The sequence below is a fragment of the Narcine bancroftii genome, chromosome 1, assembly GCF_036971445.1.
Source record: "Narcine bancroftii isolate sNarBan1 chromosome 1, sNarBan1.hap1, whole genome shotgun sequence".
NCBI lineage: Eukaryota > Metazoa > Chordata > Chondrichthyes > Torpediniformes > Narcinidae > Narcine > Narcine bancroftii.
In genome coordinates this window covers 320174830-320197031 of record NC_091469.1, presented here as the reverse complement: position 1 = coordinate 320197031, position 22202 = coordinate 320174830, and the positions used below count along the sequence as shown (strand labels likewise).

General features: G+C 42.5%; 1 protein-coding gene across 13 annotated transcripts in view; it reads left to right on the top strand.

Moving 5' to 3' along the window:
• Nucleotides 1–22202, top strand: part of ctnnd2b (catenin (cadherin-associated protein), delta 2b) — a 1542927-nt gene that overhangs the window by 1471207 nt on the left and 49518 nt on the right. For 7 of the 13 annotated variants that reach the window (XM_069906986.1, XM_069906993.1, XM_069907003.1 and 4 more), the window contains 5 exons: nucleotides 865–948; nucleotides 3095–3268; nucleotides 9624–9774; nucleotides 14656–14878; nucleotides 18249–18333. In XM_069906986.1, coding sequence (XP_069763087.1) covers nucleotides 865–948; nucleotides 3095–3268; nucleotides 9624–9774; nucleotides 14656–14878; nucleotides 18249–18333 — 717 coding nt within the window. The remainder of the gene's footprint in view (nucleotides 1–864; nucleotides 949–3094; nucleotides 3269–9623; nucleotides 9775–14655; nucleotides 14879–18248; nucleotides 18334–22202) is intronic. The other 6 variants (XM_069907021.1, XM_069907036.1, XM_069907061.1 and 3 more) reach the window with 1 other exon arrangement.

Genomic DNA, 22202 nt, shown 5'->3' with positions numbered 1-22202 from the left:
CCCCCTAAAGGAAAAGAAAGAAAAAAAGAAAATCCAGAGAATGCCAAGAAAATAAACCATTTACACAATAAAGTCTATTGGAAGTAACCAAGAAGTGGGGTCTTCATGCAGCCAATCACACGTGCAAACCAAAATATTGTAAATATGGGCTCCACATTTTCCAGAAAACATATTTATCTCACAAATTATAAGTAATCGTCTCTAGTGGTATACAATTACAAAGTTCTGCGCGCCATCTTTCCATACCTAAATCCACTTCTGTCTTCCATGATATTGCAATACATTTTCTAGAAACTGTTAAAGCAATTAACACAAATTCAATTTGATAAATATTTAATTTTAATTTTGGCCTTGCAGCCTTAATATTACTCAATAAAAATAACATCGGATCCTGTAGGAATTTGACCCCTGTAATTCGTTCCAAAAAAATTACCTACCCCTGACCAAAATTGTCTAACTTTAGGGCATTGCCAAGTTGAATGTAACAAAAAAAGTTCCAATCTCAGATCTGACGCTTCTTGTGAGGAAAACCTTATCTCCAGTTCTTTACTTGATAGGTAATAAGCAAACCAAAGTGTGGAAGAAACAATTATGTAAAGGTTTATCTATATAGAATATAATCTATATCAATAAGGCTACATGGTATTGCTCTGTATCTGAATTGAACCTCTTTTTTAACACGTCTCCTGTTGTCTGCACAATTAGAAAGATAAAGATGTACAAGAATGGGATGTGCAGATGTATTTATCAGTGAAAATGTTCCTCCAAGTAAATTCCCACTGCGTATTTTAAAAAAAATAATATGAGTGAAAGAGATTTGGCATTTCTTTTGAAATCATGTTCCGATTGTTTCCATGACAACAGCCAATGAGAGCACTCACAGCTGAACCCGTTGTAAATGAGATATTGCCTGGCAAAGGAACAAATCACATGGTGCGAAGGATGGTGGTGAGCATGCTATCTGACTCGGTGGAGGAGATCTTAATTCTGCACTATCAGTTTGGCAGTCTATTTTGTATCCCTCTGGCCTGTTTGTAACAAGAAGGCATCAAATTAAAAAGATGTCAGAAAATACTTCTTTCCATAAAGACAGTGGAGGTCTTAAACACTGCATCCCAGAAAACTGTTGCTGTCAAGTCGGTAGAAAATCTCCAAACCGAGACTGGTGGACTTAGACAAGTAAAGATGAATGTGGGACCATGTCAGTTAGCCGTGAACTCACTGGATGGCAGAGGACAGGCAAGCGATGAATGGCTTACCATTTTTATTTTGGCCAAAGAAAATGTAAATGTATTTACAATTCCCTATTATAATGCTGATAGAAGAAGGCTGGTGGGAGGTTGGGGAAGCTTAGCGACCTTGAGTAATGGCTCGAGTAGTCACCTGAACACATGCCAATATTTTTTTTAAACAAGAAGCAAAGCTCAGGACTGGCAGTGAGTTTACCTTCTGATTGGGTCCAGTGAAGAATTTAGAAAAGTGTGCCGTGGCTTGTTTTAACTAGAATGTCGGCAGACAGCCTGTGTCCAGGATCTGCTTGCATCCATGACCCCAGAAGGCAGTCGTGTTGCAATGTTTGAGAACTCATCATCCAAAATTATACCCCTTCCCGGAGGTGAAGGTTGCACCAGGAATGAGAAGCTCAGACCCCTAGCGATGGAGGCACTCTGAATTGGTTTTTTTTTTTTTTTTTTTTTTTTTTTTTTTTTTTTTTTTTTTTTTTTTTTTTTTGCAGATTAATCTTGTTTATTTTTTAGGTCGATCACTCTCAGTTGTTCAATGAACCTTGACTAATTATTTTTCACCTACAGCATCCATTTTTATCTTAAATCTTCAAAGGTATTGTGATTCTTTTAAGTTTACATTTATGTTTACCATTTATTTTCTTTCTCTATAATAAAGTTTCATTAAAAATTTTTTTTTTTTTTTTTTAATTTTTTTATTTTTCACACCATAAATCACATTAGCCATGATATACACTATTTCTTTTCACACATATACAGTGACTTTTTCTCCCCCCCCCCCTTTCCTCCCAAACCACCCCCCCACCCCCCCCTCTCATCCATTTTAGGTATACAATCTAGGTTGCATTAATCCAGTCAGACAATGTTGTCATTCAACAAAATTACACCAGAAATTCTACTGAGTCCATTCTTTTCTTTCCTTCTCCTTCCATCAACTTAGGTAATGTTTGTCCCCGGTAGGTTTTCGCTATTGTATTTAATGTAAGGCTCCTATACTTGTTCGAATATTTCAATATTATTTCTTAACCAATATGTTATTTTTTTCTAATGGAATACATTTATTCATTTAAATTTGGTAGTTTCTTCCTTTTAATTTGGTTATGTATTCCATTAATATTTAAAGACATATAGTTCAGCGTAGCCCTTTTATATTTTGTTTATCTTCTCTTTCCGTTTTTCCATCATTACCTTTCCTCCTTTTCCATTTCTGTTTTCTTATTTTCAACTCTTCATAAGACAACATTCCTACAACATCTAACATTTTCCTTATTCTCCTATTTCTATCTTATTTATCCCCAATCTCCCCTTCACCTCCTGAGTTGTCCTTTATCCCTTGTCGGACAACCACATCTCCCCTCTCCATTTGGATTTGCGAATCCACTCGCAAGCGTCAACTGATTGTGCAGTGACCGCTATTTCTTGACGGTTACCAATATCACCAAGATTCTGCAGAAGACAGGGGGGGCGGGGGGGAAATAAGCAACAGGAAGGCTATCAATAAAAGAGTGTAGGGGAGATTTAGTAGGATGTTGCCAGGACTTGAAGGACTGTGTTCCAGAGAAAGGTTAAACAGGTTAGGACTTTATTCCATGGTGTGTCGAAGAATGAAGTGAAATTTGGTAAAGGAATATAAAACTATGATTATAAATGCAAGTAGGCTTTTTCCACTGAGGGTAGGTGAGACACAAACCAGAAGACAAGTGTTAAGGGTGAAAGGGGAAAAGTTTAAAGGTAATATGAGGGGAAACTAGAAGGGCCTGTTTCTGTGCTGTCGTGTTCTATGTTGTCAATTCACTTGCATATACTTGCTTGCATTGATTGTTTCCCTCCCCCACTCTTTTCTTTCCAAGTGGGATGGTGTTGGACCTCTCCCAGAGGCGGCAGACCCACCAAAGGGTATACAGCTCCTGTGGCATCCCTCTATAGTCAAACCCTACCTCACACTTTTGTCAGAATGCTCAAATCCAGATACTCTTGAAGGGGCAGCGGGAGCCTTACAGAACCTGGCTGCAGGGAGCTGGAAGGTAAGTCCATAAGTCCATGCTTGCATGCTGTACTTTATTTGCTCTAAGTCTGTCAAATGTTTTCAGTAGGCCAGCTAGATAATTGCGTGTACACTAACTAAAGGTCCCCTGTAGACACAATACAGTATAAACTGGTGTCAGGCAAAGCTAGCTCCCTCCTGGAATGACACTAATTTACAGGATGAATGGCAATCCTTGTCATCTCCAAAATCGCTCTACCTTGCCAGACAATGTAGAAAATTCAGCTGCTTGTAAACAGGCTCCTGCAGAGACTGAGCCTGACACCATCATCGATTTCTTCATTGTGGTGTGTGAGAGATGTTAAAATTCCAGAGAGCAAAGTCCTCGACAAATCTGCCTCCAATATGTTAGTAGCACTTGCATAAAATCCTGTGAAACAATTTCCCACATCTGAGGAGGTAGCAATCAGCAAAGGTAGACAATTACGATGACATCCACTGTTCCTCTGGACAGCTTTCAGTCAAATTAAAGATCAGCTCGTTGACTGGTGTCACACCAACAACCTTGCACTCAACGTTAGCAAAACCAAGGAGATGATGGTGGATGTCAGGAGAACATGATCCAGTCGTCATTGAGTGGTGGAAGGTCAAGAACGTCAAATTCCTGGGTGTCAGCATCTCTGAGAATCTGTCCTGGAGCCTCCACGTCAATGCCATCATGAAGAAGGCTTTATACGGTGTTTGAGGAGATTCAGTATGTCACCGTAAACTCAAAAACTTTTACAGGTGTACCATGAAGAGCATTCTGACTGGTTGCATCACTCTCTGGTGTGGAGGTGCCAACTCTCAGAGCAAGAAAAATGAGGATTGTTAACTTTGCCTGTAACATCATGGGCACCAGACCACACCGTCGAGGTGGTGTCTTAAGAAAGTAAGGACCCATGCACCCAGGCCATGCCCTCTTCACTCTGTTACCATCAGGGGAAAAAGGTACAGGAGCCTAAAGATGAGCACTCAGAGGCACAAGGACAGCTTCTTCCCCGTTGCCATCAGCTTCCTGAATAATCAATGAACCGAAGACACGGCCTGGCTTTGACTTTTCATGCACTGTTTTTATTTATTGTTGGACGATGATTGTAATATGAAAGTTTACTCTGTGACGCTGCTGCAAAACAACAAATTTCATGGCTTGTTCATGACAATAGATTCTGGTGGGTCGAAGGTTCAAGAATTCAACACTGAGTGCAGGGTGGCGCAGTTTGTGTAGCAAGGGCAGCACGGTTGCCATAGCGGTTAGTGCTATGCCTTCACAGCACCAGTGATTGAGACCGGACTTGGATTCGAATCCCGCACTGTTTGTAAGGAGTTTGTATGTTCTCCCCGTGTCTGCTTGGGTTTTCTCCAGGGGCTCCGGTTCCCTCCAACCCTTCAAATATGTGTCAATTAATGGGGTGTAAATTGAACAGCACAGACTTATTGGGCCACAATGGCCTGTAGTCTAAATTTTTAAAGAAATATTGAATAGCAGCAATCCCTTCCCTCCTGCATGTTTCAGAGATGTGAGCTCTCTGCATTCAGCATCTCATAGCAGTGGAGAAGAATTGTTCCTGTAAAACTCACCATTGAAATGATGCGTGATGCAATGTCAGCATCTCTCCCCAGCCATGATCTCAGCATGGAGGCCCTGTTTGTGCTCAAGCAGTCAATAAGGGAGGCCAAGCTATCCATATGTCTGTTGAATGGTTCCATGAACGTTTCAAATGAATGCAAGTGATACAGCACAATAAGATGTTCTGCACTGGTTAAAATGTTTCAGATTCAGCAGTATGCTCTGAATCAATGGTTCTCAACCTTTTTTCCTTCCACCCACATACCACCTGAAACAATCCCTATGCCATAGGTGCTCTGTGATTCGATAGGGATCGCTTCAGGTGGTATGTGGTTGGAAAGAAAATGTTTGGAAACCTTGTTTTAATTGTGAACGGTTTCATAACTCCAAAGGAAATGGGCCAATGACCAATTTTCTCAGGCAAAATATTTCAGTAACAATTGGGTCCAGAGCAGTGATTCTCAACCTTCCCTTCCCACCCACATCCCACCTGAAGCAACCCCTTATGAATCACAGAGCACCAATGGCATAGGGATTACTTCAAATGGTGAGTGGAAAGAAAATGGTTGAAAACCACTGCTCTAAAGCAGGAGTTGATCACAACTTTGACTGTCATTGTTAATAACATTATATTTTTCAAACATACTTTGGTATTGTTTCTATTATGTTTACAAATCTCCCAGAAGGTACATTCACTCTGTTGATCAGATGACAAGAAAATTGCCTCCCTGCTCCCATTAAATGAATGAAAATCCACTTTTTGGACATTACTGGTACTCACCAGCTTTTCACGGGATGTGGAATGTGCCCTATCCCTCATTTGGGCCAGAAAGAATTGCTGAAAACTGGCCAACAATTTGAGGAAGGAGAGTTAGCAAGACATCAAATAATGGAGGAAGCTCCATAGTTCTCAACCGCCTGCAATTTATCACACAGCACCTTTATTTGGGAAATGCAGAACAACTGCAGAGGAACTGTGGCAAACCACTGTATATATGTTAGTACTTCTCACAGTTTTCTGGACGCACCCCTTGCAGACAGTGCCTGTGGCTCCTCCCACAGACCCCTGAATAAGGCGACTGCTCCACAGCTCCCTCCTCAGTCCAGCACAGTCGGCCAGCATGGACGTGTCTGCATTCTGTTGTTAATAGAAGCATATCGGTTCTTGTATAGCTTCTAGTCTTTTGACGTAATTGATGGGATCAGGAATACAGAAGCAATGCAGATTATCAATAATATTACAAGCCCAAAAAACCATGTGGATAAAACGAGGCTTCAATCCTCTTGAGCAGCCCTGGTTAAGAGTTTTTAAATTGAGTACTGAAGAAAATTTTGAGAAGTTGATAGGAAAGATGGGGAGAGATCTTTAATGAGTGGGAGATGTAATCTAAAAATTTTAGTTCAGATGTGTTGCTTGAACCGACTCCCTTGCATTTTGGATGTAGGTAACGGAAGCCTTTGCTTTGCCAGAACAGGGTGGGAGGGTTGAGTTCTCAGAAGATATAGGATAGGCTGCCACTTATTTCCCTGAACCAAGGAAAATTGAGAGGTGTCTATATTAGAGGTTTATAAAATCATGAGGTGTGTGGATAAGATGGATTGTCTGTCTTTTTCACAGGCCCGGGCAATTGATGGCCTGAGTTATGTTATAGGAAATGCTGGAAATATTCAGCCATCATCTGTGGTGGGTTCAGCAGCTCACTGAACTAGCAAATTAACTGTTTCTCTCTTCATTGGGGGAAAGTATGATAATTTGATGTCCAAGAATGGGTGATATTCTCCTTCCTGTTCTAGTTGGTCAGAGACTGGTGTTACAAGTTGCTAAATCTTGCCTCAGCACCTTGCTGCAGTACAAACAGCGACCACACCACGCCAGCAAGGGTGCACAGGGGCGTTTGGGCCATTTACTCGGGTCAATTTTGACAGCCTGACTTGTGTTGCAGAAATTTTGGAGCCATATTGCAAATCAATACATGTTACAATGCATGAAAGTTATTATCTATTAAATCAGTGATGACCAAGGGGAAACAAATGAACTATAATGTTGCAAGTGACTGTCCAGTGAACTCGATCAATGGCTGTGTCCATGTGTGACCTTAACAAACTCTTTTTACCAAAATAATTTGCTATTTTAAATGTGCATTAAGGGCCATTGATCTCTGAAGGTGACATTAAACCTTATATTTATACATAAGATTATAAATTCAAAATGGAATGTATCAATTTAAATGTCACACCACAGCTGTATACTCTAGTAACAATTGTAATATAACTGCAGCCTCTTACACCGTGCCCTTTAGTTCATTTGTTCTCCCAACTCTATTTCTTCTCCATTTGAAGACTGCAATTAGCTTTAACTTAAGATGTGCGCTGCCATCAGAAAAGAGGTTTAGGTGCCCCAAAACTCATAATATCAGGTTCAGGAACAGTTGCTACCATCAGTATCTGCAATGGCAAACTTCAATCAGAGACTCATGTAAGGACACTTACTTGCACTCAGGCTGCTGCTGTCCTAAGACCCAGTAATGTTCTACAGCCTTTTTTTTTTGGCTTTGGCTCCCTTTAGGACTCTGTTCAAAGTTTATGGACCCCTTTTCCAGACCCAAAAAATGTTTCATCTGTTCATTTTCCAAGCTCTCCTATACACCTTGCCCCTCCCCTTATTAAGGATTTCAGTCCTCTAAAATGTGCTGTGGCCCCAGGTGGGGACTGTATGGCATCCATTGAGAATGGCTGCTCTGCATTGACCTGTTGTGTGCTGCTATACATTGACTTTCAGAGTGGTCAGGATCACTTTGCAGTTTTAGCTCAATGTTGACTGAGGCAGAGAAGGTGATTTGCACGTAACCCAGAGTTATCAAAGCCTGAGCTTGGGTTTATTGTCAATCTGGACAACAGAGAGCATACAGGAAGGACGTGAGGAAGTATACAGGAGGGAGATAGAGCAGCTCTTTGAGTGGTATCACAACAACAGCCTTGCGCCTCAACGTCAGCAAAACCAAGGAGATGATTGTGGACTTCAGGAGGGAGTCAGGGTATGAAGAAGGCTCGCCAGCAGCTATACTTTGTGAGGTGCTTGAAGACATTCGGTATGTCACCAAAGATTCTCATGAACTTCTACAGCTAAACCGTGGAGACTATACTGGCTGGTTTCATCACTGCCTGGGTATGGAGGTGCCAAATTTCAGGACAAGGAAACACTCCAGAGGGTTGTTAATTCGGCCTGTGACATCACAGGCATCAGGCTCCACTCTATCGAGGACATCCACATGAGGCAGGGTCTTAAAAAAGCAGCCTCTATCCTCAAGGACCCCCCACAATCCAGGCCGTGCCCTCTTCACTCGGGGAAAATGTACAGGAGCCTCAAGATGAGCACTCAGCGGCACAAGGACAGCTTCTTCCCCGCTGCCATCAGATTCCTGATGATCAGCAAACCAAAGACATGGCCTGACTTTTCATGCGCTATTATTTTTTATATTATTCTTGTAAGGTGCTTATAATATGAATATCTGCTCAGTGACGCTGCTGCAAGACACCGAATTTTGTGACTTGTTCATGACAATAAATTCTGATTTTGATGATCTCTTTAATTTGCCTTGAACATTATTTTTAATTTTAATTTATCCCATTGTCCCTTCTTGGATTTTTTATTTTTGTTCCCATTTGAATGACTTTTTATGAGTGAACTTAATCTGATTCCAGTCTTCCCAATTCCCATTTATATTCAATTCCTCCTATGGATTATATGGTTCAACTTTAGAGAAGGCTGCTTTAATTATCTATGCATTCTCTCAGTGACTCTTAGCTTGAACTCACTTTCACAGACATTATTCATTTAAAAAAATTAAAATGTTCAGTCTTTTTTGATCTGGATGGCATCTTCCTTGAACTTACTACTGTCAACCACTCTCAGTTATTGACATATTGTGCCGAGAAAGGGTTCTTCACTGGCACATTGGTGTCTTTGTGGTGGAGTGAATAAGCTGCTCTACATAGACATTGTCCAATGTTTAGAAGATCTGTGTAGAGGCAGCAGGAAACCTTGCTTTTTTGAGATCTTCATACCTGTTTTTATTCATATTCATCAAATTTGATTGAATTATTCCAGTAAAATACATCAACAACAATCTTCCATCACTAGTAGGGTGGCCCAGTTGGCTAACGCTTTTACAGCGCCAGCATTCAGGACCGGGATTCGAATTTTGCACTGTCTGTAAGGAGTTTGTGCATCCCCCGTGTCTGTGTGTGTTTTCCCTGGGGACTCTGATTTCCTCCCACCATTCAAAAGGTACCAGGGAAGTAGGTTAATGGGGTGTAAATTGGGCCACATGGACACGTGGGCTGAAATGGCCTGTATGTCTGTATTTTCTTGATTAACCTATCTTTCCATCCCAGCCTTCCTCAGTTTAGCATTCACTTGAATGGATCTTTTCCAAGCATTACAACTTTTTCACCACACACTGATTAAAAAAAGGTTTCTCCTAATGTGCTTCCTGAATTTATATTTATCCCCCCCATACTTTTGTCCTCTGTACAAGCGGAATCCTGTGCCTTGGATCTACCCCGTCAGACCCATCTGTCATTTTAAATGTCTTTATCGGCTTAGCCACAAAGTGAATCACAGCATCTATCTACTGTTGGAAGATTGGAATGAGCAGTTTATGTCCAGAGGAAGGGCTGGCTGGAAGGATCTCGATATTTTGCTTCCTTTTCAGTAAATATTGCCCATTCTCCAGTTCTCTGTGCCCCCAACCCCACCCAAACATATTGTTGTTTCTGTTCACAGTGGTCCATTTATATCCGTGCTGCGGTGCGCAAGGAAAAAGGTTTGCCCATTCTTGTCGAGCTGCTGCGCATAGACAACGACCGAGTGGTTTGTGCTGTTGCCACTGCATTACGCAATATGGCCTTGGATGTCCGAAACAAGGAGCTCATCGGTAGGTGGAAGGGCAACCTCTTGTTTCTGCAGGGTTGTGACAACACATCATGAGTGGAAAGCGGTTTGGCTGGGAAACCTCCCACTGTGGTCTTCTGCCAAGCTCTCCTGTGGTTCCCAGTCGTCACCAAGCGCGTTAAGGAAACATACTCAGGGCCATCATTGTAAAACAACTTGGATGTTTAACATAGCCCTCCAAAAGCAGCTGTATTTCCCCCTTATGTCAAATGTCCTCCCACCTGATGCCCTCATTAAACTGGAGGTTAAGTCTCCATTGACCTATATCAAACCCATCCCAATTTACCTTGTTTTCTGGCTTATGTAGGCTTTGATTTCAGCAAAGCTTTGATTTTTAGATTCTCATCCATGCTCTCAGATTCCCTTATTCTTTTGCCATGCTTCTGTAACCCTGATTTTATTTCTCCCCCCCCCCCCCCACCAGTATCCCTTCTTCATTGTTGCTGGTATTCATTTCGATTGACTGCACTGTGAAACTCTCAAGCTTACAATAGTTACGACATATGGATTTTTTTTTTTAAAAGCAAGATTGTTGAAGCAATTCTTAGATCAAATGCTTTGGCTGAAATTTTACTCCAATGGTTGTCCAGATCAACTAACAGGTTTAAAAGTCAATGTGGGTTCATCCGTGTTGCATGAAGCTCTGACTGTGGATTTTTGCGCACGTTGGTGTAGACGTTGTCATTGTGCCTAAAGTGATTTAGAAAGAGCTCTCAGATATATTGTCACGTTTTTCTAAAATGTATCCATAATGAATTAGTTCCTGTTTTATCTCAAGACAGGCAACTATTCTGTTTCCTCAGCAAGTCCATGTCAAAGTCAGTGGATCTGTTTTGGTGATTTTGACTTCATCCATTGAATGATTAAGTACCGGAAGGAATGATGGAACAGATTAGGAATGAATCTGGAATGTACAGCCACAGGGTATCCCAACATACCCACTGCAGTAATTATCAAGTCCCTTCTTGGTGCAGTGTGTGTAGCACCCAATTTGGACTACACAAAATATTCCAACAAAGAAGAGATTGTGATAAGATTGTGTTCCTTTTTGTGATGTTAGGGATAAATACTGAATGGTTTAGAAATAATACTTTTGCAATCATCTGAGAGGGCAGATTTTGCCATTGTTTAATTTATCCTTGGAAAGATAATACCTACAATCCTATAGGAATCCCTTGGTTGCGTTCTGGAGTTTCAATCTGCATTATATGTAGAAAAATCAAAAGGGACACAGCATAGACCTGTGAATCAGGGATAGAAGTGCTACTCCTCCGCACTATAGTCCGTGTCAAACCATTTTTTTTGCCTAGTCCCATTAACTTGCACCCAGCCCATAGCCTTCCATACCCCTCCCATCCATGTCCAAATTCCTCTTAAATGTTAAAATTGAGCCCGTATTCTTTACCTCACCGGCTGCTCGTTCCACACTCTCTGTGTGAAGAAGTTCCCCCTAAACTTCTCCCCTTTCACTCTTAGCCCATGTCCTTTGGTTTGTATCTCATCTAACAAGCTGCCAGCTGATGTGGTGAATGCGGGCTCAGTTTTAACATTTAAGAAGAATTTGGACAGATACCTGGATGGGAGAGGTATGGAGGGCTATGGACTGGGTGCAGTTCTGTAGAATTAGGCAAAAGAAATGGTTCCACACAAACTAGAAGGCCCAAAGGGGGTTATTTCTGTGCTGTAATGTTCTATGGTTTTTTTTGTACTCCTCAAGTACCTCATTTGCTCCAGGTTGCCTATACCTACTATACACCTCTTCTGAAACAGATCCCCAATATATCCCTCAAAGCCAAGGCTCCCTATGCCTGCTAACCTTACCTTTAATCCTAACAGGATCATACAAACTCTGTACTCTTAACATTTTACCTTTGAAGGTCTTCCACTTACCTCGCACATCCTTTCCTGAAAACAACTTATTCCAATCCAGGTTCTTTTTCATTTCATCAAAATTAGCCTTTCTCCAATTTAGAATTTCAACCCGAGGCCCAAACCTATCCTTCTCCATAATTAACTTGAAACTAATGACATTATGATCACCAGCCCCAAAATGTTCCCCTACATATACCTCTGTCACACTACTTTCAATTATGTTTCCGTTTCTAGATGCAGTGTATGATATAAAACTATTTATTTTTCCCACATATATCAAAACTAAATTTTAATTTATCTCACTAGCAGCTGAATGATATTTTAGTCCCAGTTAACTAAAATATAGCTGGTTCATGTCACATTTTCACAGACGAGCCACTGTTGTTAATTAAATTCCTCACCCATCCCTTTCTAGACTCAACAACTTAATTTCCAAGTTTCTTCTCTGTTTTCAAAGTTCACAGACCTGCTCAGGATAGTTAACAAGGTGACTGTTTTGAAAAAGGAAAATGTTAGAAGTACATCAGAGGAATGGACCTGTTTGGCCAGTAGGCTGGCAGTCCACATAAGACTCTTCTCACTTCACATTCCTGCTTCTGTGCAGGAACTCTCTGTTACCTGTCACAATTTTCCCTGAGAGGGAAGAGGTTCAATCTGCATACCACCCTGAATCCTTTCCCAGATTTATTAGTTGATGTCATATCTTCACTTATTCATTTGTAAAGTCAACCTTTACTGTCCATCCCTCCTTACCTGGAACTAAGGAGCCATATTGATGGCTCCAGAACAGCTTACGGGACAGGGTTAATGTCGCAGTTAGCACAAAGCTGTAACAGTACCAGTGAGTTCATTTAATTTTTAATTTTAATTTTATTTTTTACTTTTAATTTAGACATACAGCATGGTAACAGGCCATTTTGACCCAGGAGTCCGTGGCGCCCAATTTACACCCAATTAACTTACAAACCTCAGTACATTTCAAACTGTGGGAGGAAACCAGAGCCCCAGGGAAAACCCATGCAGACTCAGGGAGAATGTACAAACTCCTTACAGACAGCATGGGATTTAAACCCTATTCCTGATTGCTGGTGTTGTAACAGCATTCTGCTAACTGCTAAGCCAACCATGCTGGTAACTGTGGTTTCTAATCTGGCACTGTCTGTAAGGAGTTTGCGTCCATGGGGGTTTCCAGCAGGTGCTTTTGTTTCCCTACACACCATATATGTATGGAATTAGTAGATTAATTGGTCAATTTGGTGTATTTGGGAAGTAAGGACTCATGGGCCAGGAGGACCTGTTACCCAGGCTGAATCTCTAAATTAAAAGTTCCTCACAGCAATAGAATTAATGTGAGTGCCAACTGGGAAAGGATCTCCATGAATCGACTGGTCTTTCACTGATCTTCCCCCTCCATTTTCCACCCCCCAGTCCGTCTCTCTCTCCCCCCCACAGTCATCTCTCCCCCCAGTCCGACTCTCTCCCCAGTCCGACTCTCCCCCCAGTCCGTCTCTCCCCCCCACTCCGTCTCTCCCCCCATTCTGTCTCCCCGTCCGTCCGTCTCTCGCCCTCCATCCTTCTCTCCCCCATCCATCTCTCCCCCATCCATCTCTCCCTCCCCGTCCGTCTCTCCCCCCATCCGTCTCTACCCCCGTCCGTCTATCTCTCTTCCCCCATCCATGTCCCGTTCAATCTCTCCCTGCCCATTTGCCCCCTCCATCTCCCACCGTCCATCTCCCCCCCTGCGCTTTCCCTGCATCTGTATGAGGTGTAAGCCTGTCCCTACACTTCTTACCAGATTAGGTAAGAAGTGAATGCACAAAGTCTATTTACCCAGTGGGCAGAGGTAGGGTGGGTGGGGGGGAGAGACTCGATAGGGACCTGATAGTAACTTTTTTATTCAGAGAGTGGTGAGTGTATGGAGCAGGAGGAGATAGCTGAGGCTGGTCCTGTTGCAACATTTAAGAAACATTTGGACAGATGCCTACATTGGATGGGTTTTGAAGGTCAAACGCAGGCAGGTGGGATAAGTGAGAGTGGAACTCGGGTAAGTTGTGCCAAAGAGACTGTTTCCACACTCCATCAAGGAACAAAACAGCCCTTCCAAACAAGACCGATTCACATGCATCTCCTCCAACTTCGTCTCATGCATTTGGTGCTCATGACTTGGGCTCCTCTACATCGATGGGACCAAGCATAGACTGGGCAACCACTTCGCTGACCGGTTCATTTGTGCTTCTCATTCCCACAATGGCCTGAGTGTCAAGTTAAACCTGCAGATCTGCACAATTGAAACCCTTTGTGAATGAAAGGGCATCAATTACATTAACCATTGGATATTCCATGATTGTTTCATTTTCCAGTTTTTCCAGATAGCTTTACAGTTTTGTGCTTTAAAAAAAAATCACCTTTTCCCATGCTTCTATATTCTTCATCAAAATAAGGTCACCTCATTATAGGAAGGATGTGGAAGCTATGGATAGGGTGCAGGGGAGATTTACCAGGAAGTTGCACAGATTGGAAAATATGTCATGAAGTAAGTAAGAGTTAGGAATTTTCCCTTTGAAGTGAAGTAGGATAAAAAGAGACTTAATAGAGGTCTACAAGGCATAGATAGAGGGTGGACAGCCAGCACCTGTTTCCCTGGGGCGAGACGAGCAAACACCGGAGGACATCTGTAGAAGGTGAGGGGAGGAAAGTTGAGGGGAGACATCAGGGGTATGTTTTTTTTTACACAGAGCAGTGGGTGACTGGAATGCATTGCCAGGGGTGGTGGTGGAGGCTAGAACATTAAGGGCATTTAAAAGAAAGGCAAAGAAAATAGAGGGTTATGGGTGTGAGATATGGAAGGTTTTGTTTGTTGGCTAGGCAAATATAGGTTGGCACAAGATCGTGGGCTGGAGGGCCTGTACTGTGCTGTGTTCTGAGACAAGAGGTATGCACAGTCTTCTGTATGGTCTAATTCCACTCCTCTTTCCTGCTCCCACCCTCTAAGGGAAATATGCCATGCGAGACCTTGTTCACCGTCTTCCTGGAGGCAGCAGCAACACCAGCACTGGGACCGCCACTATGAGCAAAACCATTTCTGATGAGACAATTACTGCCATTTGCTGTGCTTTGCATGAAGTCATTACCAAAAACATGGAAAACGCCAAGGCCTTGCGGGACTCTGGAGGGATCGAGAAGCTCATTGGCATCGCCAAGAGTAAAGGAGACAAGTATGTTACAGATCACGACGTGCAATGGTCATGGTTTTCACAAGCTGCAGATTATGATGGCATTTTGTCTGAAGTATGAACCAAAGTAAATGGTCATGGATCACAAAGCTTTGCCATCTCTAATTGGGTGTACTTGTAAGAACATAAGAAATAGGAAGCAGACAGCCATCTGGCCCTTCAAGCCAGACAGCTGTTCAACAAGATCATGGCTGATCTGGCTGTGTACTCAGCTCCACCTACCTGCCTCTTCCCCGTAAATCTTAATTCCCTGACTGTAAAAAAAATCTATTGGTGTTTCAAATATATTTAATGAGGTATCTTCTCCTGCTTCCTTGAGTCGAGCAGATTCCTGAAAGATTAAATAATCTCCCAATTTCAAGTTCCCACCCTTACCATCCCAGAAGGAATCAATTTTTTGCTAATAGATAATACTTGTCAATCTTTTATCCCCATCACCGATTTTTTTTTAAGTGTGAAAGAATTAATAGGATTTTTTTGTTTTAAACAGCAGTATTTTGGAGATGAATTTTTAGTTTAAGAGGTTGGTGACCTTTCTAAAGGGGAGCTTGCTTACTTTTTAAAAGTTGGACATACACCCCGGTAACAGGCCATTCTGGCCCATGAGCCTGTGCCACCCAATTTACACCCAATCAACCTAAACCCCCGGTGCATTTTGAACGGTGGGAGGAAACCAGAGCCCCTGGAAAAAACACACGCAGGGATGGGGAGAACATACAAACTCATTAGAGACAATGCAGGATTCAAACCCAGGACCAGTCCCTGGCACTGTAAAGGTGTTGCGCTAACCATGTCTCCCTAATGATTAATGATTTAAATCTTAAAATTAATGTCCACACCTAAGCAATAAAATTCAATTGCATAATACCTTTTTTCCAGTATTCCACAATTCAAAATTGATTGCTCTTAGGGTAAAGTACAATAACAACAATTCCTGGGTCACCTTACATCACTAAGGCACTTCCTGTCATCAGTCACCTTGTGACTCCAATGTGATGTTTACAACAGGCAAGGCCAAGATGACACCATTCCCCGAACAAGATTCCTTCTGGAGTATTGTAGGAAGAATTAGTCCATTAAAACTTCCTGCTAACTGGAGAGGCATTCTTGCCTAAATCCTGCCTCCTCTCCAACCCTGCCCATTATCCCAGGAGCACCCCTCTAAGATCCCCATCTGACTCTTCCATTCACTCCACAGTCACGCCTCCATCCCATCTGCTGGCTTCCCATTCAAATGAAACACTCAGCAGCTCAAGTGGCATCAGTTGGGAGGCAGGCACACTGGATGCTTCGGGTCAAGTACCTCACTATGGCCAGCATGCCCCCTACCATGGTCCTCACCCAGCCTCCACCCATTGGCCACATCTCAGTGAAACTCTAATGTGTTAAAACAGCCATCACCTCATTTTGCGTCCAGTGCCCTTTCTTCAGCTGCACCAGAGTTTCTCAGGACAAGGATTGAAATAAGATATGCATCGGAAAAATAGCGATTAAACTCCAGATTTTTTCGACAAGAAATTGAATACTGTTCTCATACTTGTTGTACACTTGTTCCTGATTCTCATTTCAATTTGGATTTCTATTTAGAAATAAAAAAAGTGAGTGAGATATATCCCCTTATCTTATAGGTATGATCCTTGAAGGAGATCCCCTCTTGCCTTCTGTGTAATATTAATTCCACTTCACTTCCTCATTTATTTACTTCCCTATCTTTAATAAACCCCTCAAATCCATGAATATCTATTACCCATTCCGACATACCTTTCAATCCATACTTTGAAATATTTTAATCCTCTCCAACACTTCAACCTCACACCACATAACACTGAACAATTCAGGTAAGCAACCTCGTAAAACCACCAGGAATACTTTTGATTGGATTTTGTTTTGTCTGAAGCTTTTATTTTTATGCTGCCTTATTTTAGATGCGACAGCAGCAACTTGATTTTAAAATATTTTGTATCGGTTCATTTCAAATGACTGATCAAATACACTTCCTAGGTGTGAACTCAGTTTAAAATCTGGGATGTTTGAGACCAGCACTTCTGCTTATAACTGCGGGTATATTTTAAAGTTTACATTTTTAAATTTAAACATACTGCCCGGTAACAGGCCTTTTTGGCCCATGAGTCCATGCTGCCCAATTTACACCCCATTAACCTACACCACCACCACCACCACCCCCCCTCCCACCGTACATTTTGAACAGTGGGAGAAAACAAGAGCCTCCAGGGAAAACCCACGGAGACACTGGGAGAATGTACACACTCCTTACAGACAGCACGGGATGTGAACCCCAGCCATGATCGCTGACGCTGTAAAGGCGTCGCACCAACCGCTACACCAACCGTGCCGCCCAACTGCTGTTTTCATCCCTTGAACAGTCTACAACCTAGTGTCTCCGAGGACCCAATCATCCACATCCAAATGTAGGGTCTTAATTAAATCAAGTCGAACTTCCTGCACAGTAATACATTGAACAGTCTAGTCGCATGTGTAACTGTCCTGCCTCTGGTCTGCTCCCCCCACCCCCACCCCCACCTCTGTTCACACCGGCTGAACAACCGCTGGAAATCTCTTGCTTTGTTCTTCATTGTTTTTGCTGAATTGTCTCTCGATCTGAAGCCTAGTGTAAGTGCCTTTATTAATATGTGCCCATCACCTCTTGGGGAAAGTTTGCAGTGCATTCACTAGCCCGTTTTATATCTCTCCATTTTTATTCCAATTTACTGCGATGGGAAGAGGTGCAAAAGTGCTTCTTTACATAAAAGCAGCAGCCTTCTGACTGATAGCTAAGAGCTATCACTAATTCAAGCTGATACCTGGGAGCTAATTGCGTTGGACAGGGTTTGAAAAGAAACCCATCTCTGTTACCAGTCTCTTCCATCCGGCTCTGGTTCAAAGCCCATGGTGAGTCTCCGCAACAATAATGACTGTGAGCAGCTCAAGTTCTCCAGAAAGACCAGTCAACCCTGGGTTGGTATTCTTCCCAATCAACATCAAATTCATCCTCATCTGTCAAAATGGAGAGCAGTAATTCAGTGTTTGTTTCTTGTTGCAGTATGTGTATGTTTGTGTCTGCCTACTGAGCAAAATCAATCATACACTACATTAACCTTGAGAAACCATTTGTTCAGACTTGTTTATTTCACCCTTAATTTGAAGCTCAAAAGCTTGTAAGACAGCAAATGTAAAGATGACCAACTCGCACCAATTGTTCTGTCAGCTTCACTCTATTTTCATTTCTCTAAACAACCATTCTCATTTTTTTCTCAACTTGTTCGTTCCTCTCAATCCTCACAGCCAATTGCTATGTTTGTATCTAACTTGCGATGTGGTGTCTTTCACGCAGACATTCACCCAAGGTGGTGAAGGCAGCATCTCAAGTCCTGAACAGCATGTGGCAATACCGAGATCTGAGGAGTCTTTACAAGAAGGTGAGAAGATTTCCTTTTCTTCACGCTTGTAACTATTTATACTATATATTGAGTAAAGCAAGCACACATTTCAAGGAGCTACTGTATCAGAATGTTTGGTTGATATTGAAAGAGTTCTGTGATTTCTGGAGAACATTGACTGATTCAATATTGCTTTATTGCTATGTAATAGTACAGAACATGCAATATTACAAGAAATAGCCTCTGCCTGCTGTAAGGCAGAGTTTTCATTAGGCATTGCCCAGTGCCTTTTACAGTATGAGAGAAAAAGAAGCAAATGAGAGTCCCTTCAGAGTCACCGAGTGTCCGTGGATTCGCCTCCAGCACTCCTGCAGCCCCTGCAGCCGCATCGATCCATTGGCAACCCAAGTTCAGCTCCAAACCTCCAATATGATCAGGAATCCCCTCAGGAGCCTTTCTTGCCTTCAGCACCCATAAGCCAGTCTCCAGCAGGAAGCCCCTTGGGAGCCCTTCTTGCCTTCAGCACCCATAAGCCAGTCTCCAGCAGCCCACAACCCATGCTGGTCACCCTGACCGCAAGTCGCCTGCAGCCTATGGGGTCCCTCAGCCACCGAGGCCCTTGCTAGCCCATTGCCATGTTCGGTCATCTTTTCTGCTTCTCCTTCTCAATGTGGTAGGGGGGTGGGGTTGTTCTCCATTTTTCAAGTGGCTTGCACCAGACTGCTGCTCCCCTGCGGTCCACAGCACCTCATGGTCGCTGCCAAGCACAGACCCCACAGTTGCAGAATTTTACTTAAAAACTTCATCGGCTCCTCTAAGAAGCTATTTAAAGCCATTGGCGCTAGGACCGGGCAGTTGAAACAATTGGAGCCGTGATGTGTCTCCACTCCCCCTTCTTCTCATCTGCCAAAAGAAACAATGTATTTGGAGTTTGGGGAGATAGTTCCAGCTGGTTTTCCCTGTGCGTTTTCTGCACTTAGTAAAGACCTGTTAGATCTATAGCTTTGGACTCCTTGAAAGTCATTACAGGCAGAAAGGAAAAGGTTAATGAAAACTGACTTTGGTACAGCAGTGAGAAACAACTGTGGCTCAATCGATCAAGATATATAAATCGGTTTTGGTTCAGACCAGAAATAGCAAGTGAAACAAATCATTGGTGTGAGTAGTTTTCAGGCCCCATCTCTGTAGCTGCACTGTAAGATGAAATATAAACCAAGAACTAATGAAACATGAAAGAGATATTTAAGATGGGGCTTGGCAGGGTAAACGTTGACAGGATGCTTCCCTTCATGGGATACCTGTTTTTGGAATAAATGAAGGTTAGGAGATTAATCTGTGGGAGGCCTGCGTATTTTTGGATTTTTCTCTCAAAGAGAGGATGAAGGATTGAATCTCTCCGCCTGAGACAGGCAGGTTCTGAGAAGTTAGGAGAGTGAAGAGTTGTGGGGGACAGGAAGGAAAGCAGATTTGAGGACAAGATCAGATCAGTGCTGATTTTAGTAAACGGCACAGCAGGCGGCCTAGTCAAAGCCTGCTTTGGAGTTATTTTTACGAACTGATGCACACCCACACAGCAAGCCCTCACCGTACAGTTTTGACTTGACTTGGAAATAATCAAAACACCAAATCTCTTTTGAAAGGACAAGGTGTTTCAATTCAAGTCAAGTTTATCATCATCCAAAAGTACAACCCGATGAAACAGCGTTCTCTGGTCCTTGGTACAAAACACAAAGACACACAGCCAGACATAACACACATATAGACAAATTACACATATGCAGGACAAGTATTCATATATACAAATAAATAAATAAATATTGTTGAGTAAATATGAGAGTCTCAGGTGGTTAGTGTGAACAGTTCCTTTGGTCACTCAGAATTCTCACTGGGAGAAAGCTATTCCTCAGCCTGGTGATGCTGGCTCTAATACTCCTGTATCTCTTTCCTAACATGAGTAGTTTAAAGATGCTGTATGCAAGGAAGAAGGGGTCCTCTTCAGACAATGATCTCAGTAAATCATGTTAATGGGAGGGAGGGAGACTCCAGTGATCCTCTCTGCTGCTCTTATGGTTCAGTAGATTAACGTATGATCCATTTCTCTGCAGCAATCGTACTGCACTGTGATGCAACCGGCCAGGATGCTCTCTATAGAGCTCCTGTGGAAGGTTGACATGATGGTGGCTGAGGTCTTTGCCCACTTCAGTCTTCTTAGGAAGTACAGTCGCTGTTGCGCCTTCCTGACAAGTGAGGAGATGTTAAGTGGATTCCAAGGAACTTGGTGCTCTCCACTCTCTCCAATAAGGCATAGTTATGGTTATTTAGAGAAACACGAGATGTAAGATTTCACAAAAAAGATTGAGGAAATACATTCTGAATTGTAAATGAGTGGAGGAGCGGAGAGTCAGAGATGTTCAAATCTGCAAAATTGAATCTGTCGTTCCAAAATATTGTTCGAATTTTTTTAAAATATGCAAAAGTAATCCAAGGTTTTAGAAACACAATTAAGCTATACAAGTTTAACAAATTAAAACTCCGCCAAGAAGAATCATTTAGGATGCCGTTAGAATATTCTGTCCAACTTTGTGTGCCTTATTTCAAGCGGGATGTCAAGGCCAGTGAGAGATCATCTCAGAGAAGGTGTTTAAACCTCTATCATATGTTGGATTAAAATCCTGCCTCCATTTTGCAAGAATAGAGGGGAAAAGAATTAATGATGAGCTTCCTGCTGGAAGCATTCTATATCACACAGTGGGTTTTAGCACAAAGTGAATCACTGGTGATAAGATCAGGTTTTACCGATACAACCGGTGAGATAATTGGCTCATGTCATCTGTCTGATATGCTGGAGCCGGGTTGATGTACACAGGAAGATTGAAAATCTGTGCCTTTGTCAGAATGGCTTAATTCAGTCCCAGTATTGCGGTCTCATCACTTCGTCTCGCACCTGATCTGGCAGATTAAGCTTGATGACAATGCATGGAATACTATTATTTGTTGACAAATTCTAAGCTTCCATTTGCTTAGAATTGTCTGCAGAGGAGGAGGAGAGTAAAGCATGACAACAGGTAGCTGCCTGACTCTTTGTTATGATGGTTGTAAGTGTCCACCAGACTATCATCCTTCATCATGAAACCCACAGCTATTCTTAAAGACTTTGGTGAAGGCAGCAGCAGACATTAGCAACGGGAGTGTATACCCTGCTTCACATCTTTATGGTGCATAGTGCTCAATGACCTCATCACATCTGGACAGGAAAGCTGTTCAACAACCATATCACAACTGGACAGGTCTGGTGCTCAATGACCTTATCACATCTGGACAGGAAAGCTGCTCAACAACCGTATCACCACTGGACAGGTGTATTGCTCAATGACCTCATCACATCTGGACAGGAGAGCTGCTCAACAACCGTATCACAACTGGACAGGTGTGTTGCTCAATAACCTCATCACATCTAGCAGGAGAGTTGCTCAACAACCATATCAGAACTGGACAGGTGTGTTGCTCAATGACCTCATCACATCTGGACAGGTGAGTTGCTCAACAACCATATCACAACTGGACAGGTGTGTTGCTCAATGACCTCATCACATCTAGACAGGGAGTTGCTCAACAACTGTATCACAACTAGACAGGTGCATTGCTCAATGACCTCATCACATCTGGACAGGAGAGTTGCTCAACAACCATATCACAACTGGACAGGTGTGTTGCTCAATGACCTTGTCGCACCTGGACAGGAGTGCTGCTCAATGACCGTATCACAACTAGACAGGTACATTGCTCAATGACCTCATCACATCTGGATAGGAGAGCTGCACAATGACCTTATCACAACTAGACAGGTGCATTGCTCAATGACCTCATCACATCTGGATAGGAGAGCTGCACAATGACCTTATCACAAC